General features: G+C 36.8%; 1 protein-coding gene across 2 annotated transcripts; it reads right to left on the bottom strand.

The window, feature by feature from the left end:
* Nucleotides 1–10,505: 10,505 nt before the first annotated feature.
* Nucleotides 10,506–17,082, bottom strand: LOC100685324 (olfactory receptor 6C1). 2 transcript variants are annotated; one of them, XM_038589695.1, is made up of 2 exons: nucleotides 17,059–17,082; nucleotides 10,506–11,447 (listed from the first exon to the last, which is right to left on the bottom strand). In XM_038589695.1, the coding sequence occupies exon 2, from the start codon at nucleotides 11,442–11,444 to the stop codon at nucleotides 10,506–10,508; it is 939 nt and encodes a 312-aa protein (XP_038445623.1). In that variant the 5' UTR covers nucleotides 11,445–11,447; nucleotides 17,059–17,082. The 2 variants fall into 2 exon arrangements, with proteins under 2 accessions (XP_038445623.1, XP_038445622.1); XM_038589694.1 differs by lacking the exon at nucleotides 17,059–17,082 and adding an exon at nucleotides 11,627–12,232 and having other exon boundaries at nucleotides 10,506–11,481.
* Between the last annotated feature and the right edge of the window lie 2,350 nt (nucleotides 17,083–19,432).

Here is a 19,432-nt window from a genome sequence, read left to right on the forward strand (position 1 = left end):
TACAAGAGATAAGAAATCTCTAACTTTTATGGGTAGAAATATTAGATTAACAGCAGACCTCTCCACAGAGACCTGGCTGGCCAGAAAGGGCTGGCAGGATATATTCAGGGTCCTAAATGAGAAGAACATGCAGCCAAGAATAATTTATTCAGCAAGGGTCTCATTCAGAATAGAAGGAGAGGTAAAGAGATTCCAATATAGGCAGGAACTGAAAGAATATGTGACCTCCAAACCAGCTCTGCAAGAAATTTTAAGGGGGACTCTTAAAATTCTTCTTTAAGAAGAAGTCCAATGGAACAATCCACAAAAACAGGGACTGAATAGGTATCATGATGACACTAAGCTCATATCTTTCAATAGTGACTCTGAACGTGAATGGGTTTAATGACCCCATCAAAAGGCGCAGGGTTTCAGACGGGACAAAAAAGCAGGACCCATCTATATGCTGTCTACAAGAGACTCATTTTAGACAGAAGGACACCTACAGCCTGAAAATAAAAGGTTGGAGAACAATTTACCATTCGAATGGTCCTCAAAAAAAGTAGGGGTAGCCATCCTTATATCAGATAAACTAAAATTTACCACGAAGACAGTAGTGAGAGATGAGAGAGATACTATCTCATACTTAAAGGATCTATCCAACAAGAGGACTTAACAATATATATGCCCCGAATGTGGGACCTGCCAAATATTTAGACCAATTAATAACCAAAGTAAAGAAATACTTAGATATTAATACACTTATACTTGGTGACTTCAATCTAGCTCTTTCTACCCCCGATAGGTCTTCTAAATACAACATCTCCAAAAAAACGAGAGCTTTAAATGATACACTGGACCAGATAGATTTCACAGATATCTACAGAACTTTACATCCAAACTCAACTGAATACACATTCTTCTCAAGTGCACATGGAACTTTCTCCAGAATAGACCACATATTGGGTCACAAATCGGGTCTGAACCGATACCAAAAGATTGGGATCATTCCCTGCATATTCTCAGACGATAATGCCTTGAAATTAGAACTAAATCACAACAAAAAGTTTTGAAGGACCTCAACACGTGGAGGTTAAGGACCATCCTGCTAAAAGATGAAAGGGTCAACCAGGAAATTAAGGAAGAATTAAAAAGATTCATGGAAATTAATGAGAATGAAGATACAACCATTCACAATCTTTGGGATGTAGCAAAAGCAGTCCTAAGGGGAAATACATCGCAATACAAGCATCCATTCAAAAACTGGAAAGAACTCAAATACAAAAGCTAACCTTACACATAAAGGAGCTAGAGAAAAAGCAGCAGATGGACGTAAACCCAGCAGAAGAATAGAGTTAATTAAAATTCGAGCAGAACGAAATCGAGACCAGAAGAACTATGGAAAAGATCAACAGAAGCAGGAGTTGGTTCTTTGAAAGAATTAATAAGATAGATAAACCATTAGCCAACCTTATTAAACCATTAGCCAACCTTAAAAAAGAAGAGAGAGAAGACTCAAATTAATAAAAACATAAATGAGAAAGGAGATATCACTACCAACACCAAGGAAATACAAACGATTTTAAAAACATATTATGAACAGCTATACTCCAATAAATTATTAGGCAATCTAGAAGAAATGGACGCATTCCTGGAAAGCCACAAACTACCAAAACTGGAATAGGAAGAAATAGAAAACCTGAACAGGCCAAGAACCAGGAGGAAATTGAAGCAGTCATCAAAAACCTCCCAAGACACAAAAGTCCAGGGCCAGATGGCTTCCCAGGGGAATTCTATCAAATGTTTAAAGAAGAAATCATACCTATTCTACTAAAGCTGTTTGGAAAGATAGAAAGAGATGGAGTACTTCCAAATTCGTTCTATGAGGCCAGCATCACCTTAATTCCAAAACCAGACAAAGACCCCACCAAAAAGGAGAATTACAGACCAATATCCCTGATGAACATGGATGCAAAAATTCTCAACAAGATACTGGCCAAGAGGATCCAACAGTACATTAAGGAAATTATTCACCATGACCAAGTAGGATTTATTCCCGGGACACAAGGCTGGTTTAACATTCATAAAAATAAAATCAAAGTGATTCATCATATCAGCAAGAGAAAAACCAAGAACCATATGATCCTCTCATTAGATGCAGAGAAAGCATTTGACAAAATACAGCATCCATTCCTGATCAAAACTCTTCAGAGTGTAGGGATAGAGGGAACTTTCCTCGACATCTTAAAAGCCATCTACGAAAAGCCCACAGCAAATATCATTCTCAATGGGGAAGCACTGGGAGCCTTTCCCCTAAGATCAGGAACAAGACAGGGATGTCCACTCTCACCACTGCTATTCAACATAGTACTGGAAGTCCTAGCCTCAGCAATCAGACAACAAAAAGACATTAAAGGCATTCAAATTGGCAAAGAAGAAGTCAAACTCTCCCTCTTCACCGATGACATGATACTCTACATAGAAAACCCAAAAGCCTCCACCCCAAGATTGCTAGAACTCATACAGCAATTTGGTAGTGTGGCAGGATACAAAATCAATGCCCAGAAATCAATGGCATTTCTATACACTAACAATGAGACTGAAGAAAGAGAAATTAAGTAGTCAATCCCATTGACAATTGCACCCAAAAGCATAAGATACCTAGGAATAAACCTAACCAAAGAGGTAAAGGATCTATACCCTAAAAACTATAGAACACTTCTAAAAGAAATTGAGGAAGACACAAAGAGATGGAAAAATATTCCATGCTCATGGATTGGAAGAATTAATATTGTGAAAATGTCAATGTTACCCAGGGTAATTTACACGTTTAATGCAATCCCTATCAAAATACCATGGACTTTCTTCAGAGAGTTAGAACAAATTATTTTAAGATTTGTGTGGAACCAGAAAAGACCCCGAATAGCCAGGGGAATTTTAAAAAAGAAAACCATATCTGGGGGCATCACAATGCCAGATTTCAGGCTGTACTACAAAGCTGTGGTCATCAAGACAGTGTGGTACTGGCACAAAAACAGACACATAGACACATTGCACCCCAATGTTTATTTTTTTTTAAAGATTTATTTATTTATTCATTCAGAGAGAGCAAAGAGAGAGGCAGAGACACAGGCAGAGGGAGAAGCAGGCTCCATGCAGGAAGCCCAATGTGGGACTCTATCCTGGGTCTCCAAGATCACACCCGAGGCTGCAGTCCTCTGTAAACCGCTGTGCCACCGGGGATGCCCCACCCAAATGTTTCTAGCAGCAATGTCCACAATAGCCAAACTGTGGAAGGAGCCTCCGTGTCCATCGAAAGATGAATGGATAAAGAAGATGTGGTTTATGTATACAATGGAATATTCCTCAGCCATTAGAAACGACCAATACCCATCATTTGCTTCAACGTGGATGGAACTGAAGGGTGTGATGATGAGTGAAATAAGTCAATCGGAGAAGGACAAACATTATACGTTCTCATTCATTTGGGGAATATAAATAATAGTGAAAGGGAATAGAAGGGAAGGGAGAAGAAATGGGTAGGAAATGTCAGAAAGGGAGAAATAATATGAAGACTCCTAACTCTGGGAAAAGAACTAGGGGTGGTGGAAGGGAGGAAGGCGGGGGGGGGGGGGGGGGTGGTGAGTGGGTGACGGGCACTGAGGGGGGCACTTGTCGGGATGAACACTGGGTGTTATTCTGTATGTTGGTAAGTTGAACGCCAATAAAAAATAAATTATTATAAAAAATTGAACACCAATAAAAATACATTTATTATTAAAAAATTATAAAAATTAAAATAAAATAAAATAAAGCCAAGTAATTTTTCCAAAAAAAAAAGAAAAAAAACAGAAAGGCAAAATATTTATTCAATCTGAAGAGAAACCAGAGTATTATCCTGAGTGAAATAAGTCAAGCGGAGAAGGACCAGCATTATATGGTCTCATTCATTTGAGGAATATAAATAACAGTGAACAGAAATAAAGGGGAAAAGAGAAAAATGAATGAAAAATATCAGAAAGGGAGACAGAACATGAGAGACTCCTAACTCTGGGAAACATACTAGGGGTGGTGGAAGGGGAGGTGGGCGGGGGGTGGGGGTGACTGGGTGGCGGGTACTGAAGTGGGCACTGGATGGGATGAGCACTGGGTGTTATTCTACATGCTGGCAAATTGAACACCAATAAACAATAAATTTATTAAAATAAATATATAAATATGTTAATTAATTAAAAGAAACAAAACCGAAGAACATGGGAGAGGGGAGAAAGATAAAAAGAGAGAGAGAGACAAACCATAAGTGACAGAGAAGAAACTTAGGGTTAATGGGAGGATTAGGGTGGGAGATGATAGAGATGGGTAATGGGTTTTAGGAGGGTGCTTGTTATGAGGAGCACTGGGTGTCATATGTAAGTAATGAATCACTGAATTCTACTCCTGAAACCAGTATTGCAGTATATTAACTAATTAGATTAAAAATTTTTGAAAGGAAAACATTATTAAAAACAGGTAAAATTTTTAAGTGTAATTATGTCTTTTTCTGAGTTTGTACTTGCTTAGCATCTCCTCGTAATGCTAGATTCTGATACATATATGTCAGAACCAGGCTAAGAATGGTGAAAGTACACAAAGGACAAATTTAAACTTAACTATCTGAAGTGAGATAATTACAGAGGTTCTAAATGATACATGGTCAGCTTCATGAAGCAGAACAAGATGGTCCTTCTGCTGCCAAGGGAATCTAGGTGGTGCTTTCATGTTCAGGTACTCAGAATCATCTGAATCCACAGAGATGTCTTCCTTCCAATGATCAGTTCCCATTTTCCCCAGTCAGTGTTCTAACATTAACGTAAGACATGTGAAGAAGTTGTGAATTAAATCAACTGGATATTTAAGGAACAGGATTTAATATTTGCAGGATCAGGATTTAATATGGTGATGGCATCTCTTCATTTATGATGCTAGATAGGATTTCTTCTCTACCAATGCCAATGGTTCTTGGTCACACCACTTAGAAGAATGAAGAGGTAACCAGATAGAGTGGTGGGCAGCAAAGCAGAGTTTATTGAGTGATAGTACAAAGCTCCCAAAGAGGGAGGGGACCTGAGAGGGTTACTATCAGAGTCTCTAAGTCTAGGGGTTTTTATGGGTTTGTTGGTGAGCTGATTCAATATAATTAACCCTACATGAGCTTGTCATCCAATCAGGTCGTGGTTATCTACCTATCACATGGGAAAGAGTGAAGCACTCTTTCCAGGAGGTGTAGAATCCTTTTAAGGGTGGTTTTCTTAGGGTCCCTTGTCCATGCCTGCTTTTCTTCCAACTATCCTTCATCAATGAGAAGATTGAAGCAAAATTACATTTTTTTCTTTAAGCTGTCTAAGGGATTTAGAAGCAGCCAGCTCCTACATAAGCCTTGTATTCAGTATTCAATTTTATTCAACTTTGCTTTTAGTAGGCATTTATTCTTGGTGATTTCTGCATTGTTAATGTGTCCATGTGGACTACCAGTGTTTCAGTGTCTAATGGAATCGTTGCTGACTTCAAATCAAGCCAGGTTAATAAATTGGCTCAAAATTCTTATTTCTTTGAGAGCTGTTACCTGGATAGGCTTTGTATATATATACAACTGCAGTTGTAGAGAACAGAATTTATTATAGCTTTAAATGTAAATCAATTTAATGTAATGTACAAATTAAGGAATTATCAAGAGAGTTAAAGGCAGATTTTAGGAAGAGCTTCCTGGAGTGATCTCAGAGCTGCTTTACAAAATTGAGTCCTCATGAAAACTGATCCTCAGGAATCTAGGGCTATTGTTACAAAATTTATGGTCATTGGAATCTGCTGTGATCTACACCACCAATGTAGATGTTTAACTATAGCAATGTTTAAAGTTTGTATCTTTTATGAATGCATCTGGTTGGCAGAACTAAAATTTACATTTATAATTCTAGCTTTATGGACAATGGAAAATGTAGTCTTGCAGTCTTCGTATATAGATACACATAATTGACGGAATTTGGTAGATGCAAATGTGTAAGTCCATAATAAAATATTTTTAGAGTAGTGATGTGTAAAAAAGAAATAATCATTATTGTCATCCCCAATTTATGGATGAGGGAGTACCACATGATGTACTATACAAGGACATTTGTCCTACAGACAATGTTTGTGATACATAAAGCCAAATTGTTTTTGAGTAAACTGCATGTCGTTGGCTGTATGACATTCAATTAAAGCTGATATTATTTAAGATCATAGTAATAGTTTTAATTTATTAAGCATTTGTAGGGTACCAGGCATATTTGTAAGTCTTTTGCAAGCCTTATATAAATCAATATTTACAACTACTCTCTGAAGAAATTCCTATTATCCTCCCTAATTTTATATTAGGAAGCTGACTTATGGAGAGTTTAGCTAATTTTTCCAAGGTCACACAAATGGAACTGTGTTTCTGGGGATTATATAAAGTGAAAGATGGAGTACATGAGTTGTTTACTGAGACTTGAAAGGATCTGTCTCAAGGAAGCCATTGATATGTGCCAAGTAAATGGCATTGTTGTGTACCATTGTGATATTTCACTATCGTCTATATGAAAACATCTCAAATTAAGAAAACATTGAAAGTGTGTTATCTATAGGAGTCTAATCATAGGGTTCCATCTGGTACCCTTAATGATTAAAATATAAGATTTTCCCCCATATATGTCCGCAGGGGAGATGCTGGGAGGGTAGATCTAATAGAAAAGAGAGGTTCTTCTTCTGTTGAGTAAGGAGTTTAAAGGTGCTATGTTACAAGGGTTATAGAGATTTTGTCTATGATTCTGAAAAAGAAGGGGTTCTAGAAAACCCAGGCATAGAAACTTACTTAAACAAAATATCAGGACAGAATAATTATAATTATTCAAGGCAAGAGATAAAAATAGTTAGATAGGAATAAGCATTTTGAGACCTCCATCCTTTGTTGACTAATTTAACAAATATTTTAGTTAATGGCTACACTACAATAAGCCTTTGGTATGCAATAATGAACAAAGTATTCCTTTCACTAGAAAAATACTCATAGTCCATTAATATAGTCAAGAAAGATGAAATTCCTTTATATTGCAAAAACTTCTAATTATATTGATAAGCATACTGTACTATGAGGCTCATGTGATCCTATATGACTGTAAATTATAGCATTGTGGGCAATGCAATCTTTATGGAGTTACTTACAGGAAAGGCGGATGAGTTTCTATCTCACAAAGCACTGCTCTTCATTTGAAATATCTTTTTTTAAAGATTTTATTTATTTATTTATTCATGAGAGAGAGAGAGAGACAGAGACAGAGACACAGGCAGAGGGAGAAGCAGGCTCCGTGTAGTGAGCCCCACGCGGGACTCGATGCTGGGTCTCCAGGATCACGCTGAAGGTGGCGCTAAACTGCTGAGCCACCTGGACTGCCCGTGAAATATCTTATTAGATATGTTTCCTCTCCATATCTTTCCTCAAACTTCTAGATGCTGAATTGTCTCTCTCTTTCCTCCTTGATCACTCTCTCACTCACTTTCTACCTTTACTGTTTTATTCCTAGTTCCTAATAGCTCTCTAGCTTTCTCTAGGCCTCCTAATAATTTACTTTTGAGGAAGACTAATTACAACTGTTAGGCTCTTATCCACAAGCTAGTAGGACATCTGCTTTTTAATAACGTACCAATTACCTCCATGTATTCTGAGGTTGATGAGTGCCTATGTTTTAGGTCTATGAACTATTGTTCAGGCTACCAGGTTTCACTCTCCTCAGATAGTGGAGGACAGGTTTCAGTTACAAATAAAGTTTTGTTGTAACATACTCATAATAAAAAAAAAGTTTATTAAATCAAATTGTTAGGGGATCCAAATATATTAAGATTTTCTCTAAATCGACTCCTAGCTCTGGGAAATGAACAAAGGGTTGTAGAAGGGGAGGTGGGAGGGGGGTGGGGGTGGCTGGGTGATGGGCACTGGGGGGAGCACTTGACAGGATGAGCACTGGGTGTTATACTATATGTTGGCAAATAAAACTCCAATAAAAATTTTACTAAAATAAATAAAATAACATAAAATAAAGATTTTCTCTAAGTCCTGAACTCACAACATATTTTTGGAATAATTCCAGTATGTATTGCTAATTATTTTCAATGGTATATTATTATCCTCTATAGGTAAGCCCCACCCCCCAAGATGTCTGACTGGCCTCCCATTTACTGACTACCATCATCTAACTGAGTTATTATTCTATTTGAATTTATAATATTAGAAGTGTATCAGTTGACAGATGAGGTTGGCACCTCATATATTACTAGGTGTAACCCAAATAATTATAGGAATCTTTTTGGGTTGGAAAAAATAAGGTTTTGCATCATAAGAATTCCTATCATAGAAAATTCAATATGCAAACCCTTAACAAAACGTGTTGTCATTTTTTTTACATGCTAGATTTAAAAAAATTTAAATTGCTGTGTAACTGACATATAACACTATTAGTTTCTGGTGTACAACATAATGATTTGATATTTGTATATACTGCAAAATAGTCACCACAATAAATCTAATTAATGCCTATCAAAAAAAGCGTTAACTTCATGAAAAGTCAGTACACATCAAGTAAATTGATTTTTACATAGTTGTCAAAAGACCTAATGTAAAATAAAAGAAAATGAACACCAAATGCTTTAGAAAACATTCAATTATTTCTTTGTCATACAAAATGTCTAGTTGTGATAAAATGCTCATTTTATTTGAAGAGTTTTAAAAGCTAGCTCAGTGTTATGTACATTATTGTATGTGTTTATGTTGTAAAATATTTAGTCAGTGCTCTGATTGCTAGGGCACCAGACCATTCTAAATTATGCAAACGTATTTATTTATTCAAAAATATTTGTCTAATACCCACTACAAGGCAGACACATGTTCTAAATGAGGAGGATTAGTGACTTCTGGTAAATGTTCAATACTGCCTCTCAGGGGGGTGGAGGTGAGGGACTGATCTATAGAGCTTATCTGTTTCAAAGATGTCAATTCTCTCACATGGCAGTTTCAAGCTCTGATGGGAACTTTCTGAATACAGAATGGAGAAGACACAGCACAACTGGCTCTTGGGAAGTATAGGGCAGGCCCCTGCACACCACTGCTGGGAGCACATCATTTTATCTGCAAAGGAGGCCAGAGGTCCCTGCTCTCATGGGGTGAGAGATATGAGAGGATATAGACAATAAGCAATGAACATGATTGATTAGCAAATTATGAGTCTTTTATAAATTAATAACTATGTTGTAAAGGGGAGAAAATTGACTACCTTGGAAGAGGGAGCTTCTGTAATTTTAGTAGTGTCATTGAGGGAGGCCTTATTGAGGTGAGGTGTGGTATCTGGGAGAGGAGTGTGTTGGACTAAGAACCATTTAGTGTCAATACACTAAGGTCTTAGGAGGAAAATCATGTTATTGAAAGAAAGATTTATTGGTATCTTCCTTTCTAATACTATTAAGTGTATTGTTTTGTCCTGTGGAACCTCCAGTAACGGACTGAAGAAATGCAGTGATAGTGGGCTTTGTACTGATTTTTGTTGGCAATGATTTTTCTACTAACAAGCATAGTATGAAACAAAGAAGGTTTTATGTCATTTTCACATAAATGAGCTGTACATGTAAGCTGTTAGATCAAAATGGCCGGAAAAAAGTAAGAGAATGTTATAACTCTTAGCCATTATTATCCAAAGATCAGTTTAACATCAAGCATTTATTCAAATATACCACAGTAAATTTGTGGTCATATCTAGTACCTAGGAATATATATTTCTTCAGGCTTTTTTAAAGAACTGGTATGGAGTATGTGGTAATTATGGGGTTTCAAGAAGTAGGGACTACTTCAAGTTTAAGCTGAGAAATTATATGGCACAGTAAAATTTTAAATTGAGTACCTGTGCAATATTTTGAGATTTCTCAAAAAAAGTAATTATATATATATTTTTAGTTACACATTTTTTACACGGTTACTAAGTGTGCTCTTATATGGAGAAGATAGTGTCTGTAATACTCCAGTAAGACTAAGCTATATTTATAGTCTTTGTATGGTAAATAAATAATAATGTTAAACATGACAATATTTTCTGAATTCCATGAAAGAGTGTTTCCTGGTGAAATTATAAAACAGTTTTAACCCATTGATCTTGTGGTGTTTTTGTCTTCCTTTGATTTTCTAAGCATTACTGTGAAAAAAGTGGAATTTAAAGATATTTAGAAGAGGGAAATGAGGCCAACCTCATAGTGATAGAGTGGAAAGCCTAGTTTAAAGGAAGGGAAGTGCAATGAAAAGGGATTGGAATTTAAATGGAAAAAAATATCTATGAATTCAAATATCCTCAGCAAACTGCTAGCAATAGAAATATAAGCAATGAAATAGAACTCTAGTGAGGCTACATGGGCATTGTTAGACTTTGAGAACTCTGTTTTTTGTTTACTTGTTCTTCATTATGCCTCTAATTTATGACAGCACTTTTATTTTTTCATTTGCTTGAGAAAAATACAATCTTCCTTGCCCTGTCCAGGAAGGCTCGCTTGACTTGCTGGTTCCTTAGGCTGTAAATAAAGGGGTTCAGCATGGGGGCTACCGAGGTGTTTAGCACAGCAACTCCCTTGCTCAGAGACACTCTGTCTTTTGCTGCTGGGTTAATATACATGAAAATGCAGCTGCCATAGGAGATAGAGATGACAATCATGTGGGAAGAACAGGTGGAAAAGGCCTTTGTCCTCTGACTAGTAGAAGGAATCTTCAAAATTGTTCTGAGGATATATATGTAGGACAGAATTATTATCATCAATGTGAACATTAACGTAAAAACAGCACAGGAAAAACCCACTATCTCTAAGAATCTAGTGTCTGAACAAGAAAGATGTAGTAAGGGGAAATAGTCACAGGTAAAATGGTCTATAGCATTGGACTTACAATAATCAAGCTGTATTAACAGCATGAGTGATGGGAATATGATTAAGAATGAAGCCGACCAAGAAGCAAAGACAAGGAGTATGCAGACTCTGGGATTCATGATGGTCATGTAATGCAGAGGTTTGCAGATGGCAATGTATCGGTCATAGGACATGGCAGCCAGCAGGTAAAATTCAGTGACTCCCAACAGAATGAAAAAAAATAACTGAGCCATACAATCATTAAAGGAAACAGTTTTATCTCCTGTAATCAGGGTGCTCAGGAACTTGGGTATGCTCACAGTTGTGAATGAAATCTCAAGTAAGGAGAAGTTTCTGAGGAAGAAATACATGGGGGTCTGGAGGTGGGAATCCAGCAGGGTGAGGGTGATAATGGTCAGGTTCCCAGTGATGCTGAGCATGTAGGTGATAAGCAGAAAGACAAAGATCACCTCCTGAAGCTGTGGGTCATCTGACAATCCCAGGAGGATAAAGTCTGTTAGTTCTGTGTGGTTTCTCATTTTTCAGTTGCTTATTTGTGGTTCTCCTGCCAGACTTCTAGAAGAAAACACAAGGAATAAACTCGAAGAGTTAATTAACAAAGGTCTAAGTGTAGAGCCAGAATCTGGCTGAATTGGTGTGTCATTTTATGTAGAGGGAAAATTTTATGAATCTTTGATGGATTTTTCCCAGCCCATCATACATCTGTGCTGAAATCCCCTGGGAACTACTCCACTACATTGTGTATGTGTGCAAGTGACAGCAGATTGTGATCTTTAAAGGCATTGCAACACAGTCCTGTGCCTGGAAGTCATAGGAGGCTTAAAAGAAACACTTTTCTTTATTTATTGAAGTGATGTTGAGTTTGTAGTTGCATCACAAATGCCAATCAGGCAAAATTCTCTATGGAATGCTGAATTCCTAGCTGCACAGCTCCTAGGTTGTGTCTATTAAATTTCATTAAATTTAAGTTTCATTAAATTCCTTATATTTCATTCTTTTAATTAACTTTACTTCTGCTCAAACAATACTCTTCCTTTATCAGGGTTTGCTTTTCCTAGGAAGTACTGGTTCTTCATAACATCTAGGAGCTTCAAAATGCATTTTTATCAAATAAACAATATTTGATTTCAATCCCAAAATTGACATTTCTGCATTAAATTTCCTGGCTTCTACTGGCTTTGGAGAACCTGGTTTAAAAAGGTATATTATCACTCCATTATCAGAAAGGATGAAACGATGCCATTTACAACCTAAAAATAATTATGCTAACTGAAATAAGTCAGTCAGAGAAAGACAAATAGCATACAATTGCATTCATATGGATTTTAAGAAACCAAACAAACTGGCAAAGGGTAAGGGGAATGAGAGAAGCAAACCAAGAAACATACTCTTAACTATAGAGAATAAACTAATAAAAACCTGAGGAAGGCGAGGGGGGATGGGTAAAACAGGAGATGGGGATGAAGGAGGGCATCTGTGATGAGTATCAGGCATTGTATCCAAGTGTTGAGCCACTATGTTGTACAAATGAAACTAATACTGTGTTAACAAGCAGGAATTTAAATAAAACTTTTTTTTTAAAACAAAGGTATATTATTACTCTTCCATAGGTAATAATGTGTCAATGCACTGCATTTTTAACCTTATTTCAACTTTTTTGCATATTCTTTATTTTTCTTAACTTTCCAATCAATTTTAATAGCTTCTGAAAAATAATAACTTGACTGACACTCTTTAAACCTTTGAGGGAATGAATGAAAAGCTGTGAAGAAAGGTATTAATATATATAGAAAGTTCATGTGAGCATCACTGAAAAGGAGTACTTAAAGTCTAATTTTCAAGGATCAGCAAAAATTGGCTTAAAGAGTCTACCAAGAGATGATGCAATATCACTGACTCAGAAGTATACTATCCTATTTATAAAGACAATCAATGGATGTATCGACAATCAATGGTCTGTATTCATTTACCAACATCAACTAAACCTGGTTGTGTTATCCATTCATTCATTCATTCAGCAGCCTCTGAGGAGAAAAAAACCTCAATGTTTAATTAGGTGCATATGATTCCTCAAGCCTGAAGCCATCCAAGGAAGTATTCATGCAGAGTATGAAAGATATCTCTAACATTTAGCTCATCTTTTTATTTATGAATGTAGATCCATATTTCCCCCTGGAAGAACATGGTTTAGGTTAAACTTAAATTATCTTTCAATCATTTCATCATAATCAAGAACTCCTTCTAAGAACTCCTGAGACAGACCCTTTGAACTATTCAAAATGACAGCTAGCAATAATAGTTCATATTTGTCAAATAAGATGGCCACAAAGTACCTTCAAGGTTTCCTTCTGAAATTATCCCATGTCATGCCCCTTTAAAATTGTTACCATCAGGTTAGTATTAACAGCGATGGTTCAGAGAAACTAGATACTGATGACTTCTTGATGCCCAAGATGAGAAAGGGACTCTGTATAAAAGAATACATTAAGTTTGAAGCAACAAAGGATGTTCTTTTAAGACACTGAGATGAGAGCCTTAGACTGCATTTATTTCTGGTGCATTTTGCTGTTGTTGTTAATGTCTTGGGTGCCCTGGATGGACCTCTTAGTAGAGTCTAATTGTTTCAACTCTATGTTTACTAATTTCATTCTTCTTCAGTTAAACCTCATTAAAGATCATTAGGGGGACTTTACACATCATATCTTCCAAGCCATGTCCTTTATTGATCACCTCACTGTTTCTACTTTATTTTATTATTTTTTTAATTTATATTTTTATTGGTGTTCAATTTGCCAATAAATAGAATGACACCCAGTGCTCATCCCATCAAGTGCCCCCCTCAGTGCCCGTCACCCAGTCACCTCCACCCCCCGCCCACCTCCCCTTCGACACCCCTAGTTCGTTTCCCAGAGTTGGGGTCTCTCATGTTCTGTCTTCTTTTCTGATATTTCCCACTCATTTTTACTTTAAATAGTTGTTCAGGGTTTAGGAATAACACATTAAAGGGAAGGAAAGTTTTTTTAGTTCAGTATTGTGGGTGAAATCTAGTTTGGCTTCATAATTACTCTAAATTTACTTGGAACTGCTCAATCTTTCTGAACTTTGGGCCATGACACAGGTTTTCTTTAGTAGCTTCTCTTTTCCTGAGTGAAGCAAAGACTCCTCTAGAGAACCCACCAAGTGGCTGGAAGGATTGTATCTCTAGCAGTTTATGGCAATTATCAATTCCTACCCTCCAAGTTTCAGTTCTTTATTTAGTCATCTGTAATCAAGGAAAAAAGTAAAGCACATAACCTGAATATAAGATGATGCTATCAAAAGAGTATCAGTTTCTTATTTATGACACTCTAAGGTAGATTACTATCACAGAAAGTATATAGGCTCTGTGGTTAGAGAAATATGGGTTAAAAATACAAATGGGCCACTTAATAGATTTGTGACTTTGAATGGTCCTTTATTTTCTTAAGTATCAGTCTTCTCTGTTTACCATGGATGTGAAATTCAAGGGCATTTTGGGAATTAATTGAAATAGTATAAATGAAAAGTGCTATATAAACCATGTGGCACTTACTATGCTTTTCGAAGAGCTGGTTTTTAACCTTATTTTCCTTTAGTGTGAACTGATTTCCAATTTGGGGCAGAATATTCATGGTTACTGTGATAAGCAAAGGCATTATTTTTCCCAATGACATACTAAAGATTTGTATATTCTATCTCATTCAGTCTTTATGACACAACTATGGAACTTTATCTTTATTCCCAAATGAAGCACTGGAGTCAGTTTGGTTTTGTACCTTAGATATATTCATATAAGTAATAAGTGTTCAATGTAGCCAGGAATTACCTACAGTTAGTCTATTCTCTAAAAGAAAGTACTATCTAGCCTATATTCAGTTAGAAACACAGGCACAGAAATGGAAATTTCCTGCTTTTCACTTAACAGAGAATGAAAAAAATGATGTAATAAAACAAAATATACTACTATCTATATTCAGTGGCAAAATAGAACTCCAATATACCCTATTTAATCTAATTAAAATTGAGCTGATAAGCAATGAAACAATGATAAGGTTTGGGAGACTCCATTGCCTCCTATATTTCTGACTTACCTCTAATTTTCATACAGGATCACTAACAAATAGAATGGCTGGAATAGAAAACATAAGAGCAGTTGCTACTGTTGTATGCAGGGAAACCAGCATTCTGGACATAATTCCTCTTGGTGAACCCCTTTTCTTTCTATGTTAAGGTTTTTTTCTTAAAATTTCCATTTTATCTAGAGGGAATATATTTCTTTGTGTACAGAGCATGAAAAAGGAGCAATTATATGAAGAAGAAAAAATATCAGAAGGTGTTTTAAGCAATGTGGTATGGTTTCTGCAAAAATAAAATGTAGCATCAGCCACATGTCTTATCTATTCTCTTTGCTGCTGGCTCACAGGGAATAATTCAGTGAATCAAAATTGCCAGAACAGGGCTACAGACAAAACACCAAGGAATATAAAACATCATACACATTAGTAATGAATTTGAAAAGGAAGCTTAGGGGGACAGTGTCCAAAGAGACAGGAAAAAAAAAGCTAGCAAATAACCACACTAGGTAAAGTTTGTTTCCCTTGACATTATTTTTCAGAGATTAAAAACTGAACATCTTATTTATGTTCCTGTCTTGAGTTCCTAATGCACATTGCTATTGAGAGCATATTTAATATATGCCAATTTTTAAAAACTTGAAATTCTCTTTATAGTGCTAAGTCCATTGCTTACTCCACATATTTAATCTTCCTTCCCATAAGAATTTTTGGTTCACTAACTACTGCTAATACTTTATACTATTTTGTCTTCTCACTCTTTGCTCACCAACAGTGACAGCTAAGCGTTCTTGCTTTGATTGATAAAAGTTCCAATATATATGCCAAGTATAATATTAGTAATTATTACCCTCCCTGACTGTACTAATAATAATATAACCATGCCCAAATTCTATCATGTGAGTGTAAAACACCAATAAAATTGTGCATGTCCTATGTAAAAGCTATGAATATTTGCCAGTTCTCACAGTTTTAAATATGCATGAAATAAAGGCAAGTTTTTGTTTCTTTGTTGTGGTTTTCTTTTTTTAAAAATAAATTTATTTTTTATTGGTGTTCAATTTACCAACATACAGAATAACACCCAGTGCTCATCCCATCAAGTGCCCCCTCAGTGCCCGTAATCCATTCCCCCCCCCCCCCGCCCCCCCCCCCTTCCCCACCACCCTAGATCGTTTCCCAGAGTTAGGAGTCTTTATGTTCTGTCCCCTTTCTGATATTTCCCACACATTTCTTCTCCCTTCCCTTATATTCCCTTTCACTATTATTTATATTCCCCAAATGAATGAGATCATACACTGTTTGTCCTTCTCCGATTGACTTACTTCACTCAGCATAATACCCTCCAGTTCCATCCACGTTGAAGCAAATGGTGGGTATTTGTCATTTCTAATAGCTGAGTAATATTCCATTGTATACATAAACCACATCTTCTTTATCCATTCATCTTTCGATGGACACCGAGGCTCCTTCCACAGTTTGGCTATGTGGCCATTGCTGCTATAAACATCGGGGTGCAGGTGTCCCGGCGTTTCATTGCATCTGTATCTTTGGGGTAAATCCCCAACAGTGCAATTGCTGGGTCGTAGGGCAGGTCTATTTTTAACTCTTTGAGGAACCTCCACACAGTTTTCCAGAGTGGCTGCACCAGTTCACATTCCCACCAACAGTGTAAGAGGGTTCCCTTTTCTCCGCATCCTCTCCAACATTTGTGGTTTCCTGCCTTGTTAATTTTCCCCATTCTCACTGGTGTGAGGTGGTATCTCATTGTGGTTTTGATTTGTATTTCCCTGATGGCAAGTGATGCAGAGCATTTTCTCATGTGTGTGTTGGCCATGTCTATGTCTTCCTCTGTGAGATTTCTGTTCATGTCTTTTGCCCATTTCATGATTGGATTGTTTGTTTCTTTGGTGTTGAGTTTAATAAGTTCTTTATAGATCTTGGAAACTAGCCCTTTATCTGATATGTCATTTGCAAATATCTTCTCCCATTCTGTAGGTTGTCTTTGAGTTTTGTTGACTGTATCCTTTGCTGTGCAAAAGCTTCTTATCTTGATGAAGTCCCAATAGTTCATTTTTGCTTTTTTCTTTTGCCTTCGTGGATGTATCTTGCAAGAAGTTACTGTGGCTGAGTTCAAAAAGGGTGTTGCCTGTGTTCTCCTCTAGGATTTTGATGGAATCTTGTCTCACATTTAGATCTTTCATCCATTTTGAGTTTATCTTTGTGTATGGTGAAAGAGAGTGGTCTAGTTTCATTCTTCTGCATGTGGATGTCCAATTTTCCCAGCACCATTTATTGAAGAGACTTTCTTCCAGTGGATAGTCTTTCCTCCTTTATCGAATATTAGTTGACCATAAAGTTCAGGATCCACTTCTGGTTCTCTATTCTGTTCCATTGATCTATGTGTCTGTTTTTGTGCCAGTACCACACTGTCTTGATGACCACAGCTTTGTAGTACAACCTGAAATCTGGCATTGTGATGCCCCCAGATATGGTTTTCTTTTTTAAAATTCCCCTGGCTATTCGGGGTCTTTTCTGATTCCACACAAGTCTTAAAATAATTTGGTCTAACTCTCTGAAGAAAGTCCATGGTATTTTGATAGGGATTGCATTAAACGTGTAATTGCCCTGGGTAACATTGACATTTTCACAATATTAATTCTGCCAATCCATGAGCATGAATATTTTTCCATCTCTTTGTGTCTTCCTCAATTTCTTTCAGAAGTGTTCTATAGTTTTAGGGTATAGATCCTTTACTCTTTGGTTAGGTTTATTCCTAGGTATCTTATGCTTTTGGGTGCAATTGTAAATGGGATTGACTCCTTAATTTCTCTTTCTTCAGTCTCATTGTTAGTGTATAGAAATGCCACTGATTTCTGGGCATTGATTTTGTATCCTGCCACGCTACCAAATTGCTGTATGAGTTCTAGCAATCTTGGGGTGGAGCTTTTGGGTTTTCTAGGTAGAGTATCATGTCATCGGCGAAGAGGGAGAGTTTGACTTCTTTGCCAATTTGAATGCCTTTAATGTCTTTTTGTTGTCTGATTGCTGAGGCTAGGACTTCCAGTACTATGTTGAATAGCAGTGGTGAGAGTGGACATCCCTGTCTTGTTCCTGATCTTAGGGGAAAGGCTCCCAGTGCTTCCCCATTGAGAATGATATTTGCTGTGGGCTTTTCGTAGATGGCTTTTAAGATGTCGAGGAATGTTCCCTCTATCCCTACACTCTGAAGAGTTTTGATCAGGAATGGATGCTGTATTTTGTCAAATGCTTTCTCTGCATCTAATGAGAGGATCATATGGTTCTTGGTTTTTCTCTTGCTGATATGATGAATCACATTGATTGTTTTACGGTGTTGAACCAGCCTTGTGTCCAGGGATAAATCCTACTTGGTCATGGTGAATAATTTTCTTAATGTACTGTTGGATCCTATTGGCAGTATCTTGTTGAGAATTTTTGCATCCATGTTCATCAGGGATATTGGTCTGTAATTCTCCTTTTTGGTGGGGTCTTTGTCTGGTTTTGGAATTAAGGTGATGCTGGCCTCATAGAACGAATTTGGAAGTACTCCATCTCTTTCTATCTTTCCAAACAGCTTTAGAGAATAGGTATGGTTTCTTCTTTAAACGTTTGATAGAATTCCCCTGGGAAGCCATCTGGCCCTGGACTTTGTGTCTTGGGAGGTTTTTGATGACTGCTTCAATTTCCTCCCTGGTTATTGGCCTGTTCAGGTTTTCTATTTCTTCCTGTTCCAGTTTTGGTAGTTTGTGGCTTTCCAGGAATGTCCATTTCTTCTAGATTGCCTAATTTATTGGCGTATAGCTGTTCATAATATGTTTTTAAAATCGTTTGTATTTCCTTGGTGTTGGTAGTGATCTCTCCTTTCTCATTCATGATTTTATTAATTTGAGTTCTCTCTCTTCTTTTTAATAAGGCTGGCTAATGGTTTATCTATCTTATTAATTCTTTCAAAGAACCAACTCCTGGTTCTGTTGATCTGTTCCACAGTTCTTCTGGTCTCGATTTCGTTGAGTTCTGCTCGAATCTTTATTAACTCTTCTTCTGCTGGGTGTAGGATCTATTTGCTGTTTTTTCTCTAGCTCCTTTATGTGTAAGGTTAGCTTTTGTATTTGAGTTCTTTCCAGTTTTTGAATGGATGCTTGTATTGCGATGTATTTCCCCCTTAGGACTGCTTTTGCTGCATCCCAAAGATTTTGAACGGTTGTATCTTCATTCTCATTAGTTTCCATGAATTTTTAATTCTTCCTTAATTTCCTGGTTGACCCTTTCATCTTTTAGCAGGATGGTCCTTAACCTCCACGTGTTTGAGGTCCTTCCAAACTTCTTGTTGTGATTTAGTTCTAATTTCAAGGCATCCAATCTTTTGGTATCGGTTCAGACCCGATTTGTGACCC

The sequence above is a fragment of the Canis lupus genome, unplaced genomic scaffold (assembly GCF_011100685.1).
Source record: "Canis lupus familiaris isolate Mischka breed German Shepherd unplaced genomic scaffold, alternate assembly UU_Cfam_GSD_1.0 chrUn_S763H926, whole genome shotgun sequence".
NCBI lineage: Eukaryota > Metazoa > Chordata > Mammalia > Carnivora > Canidae > Canis > Canis lupus.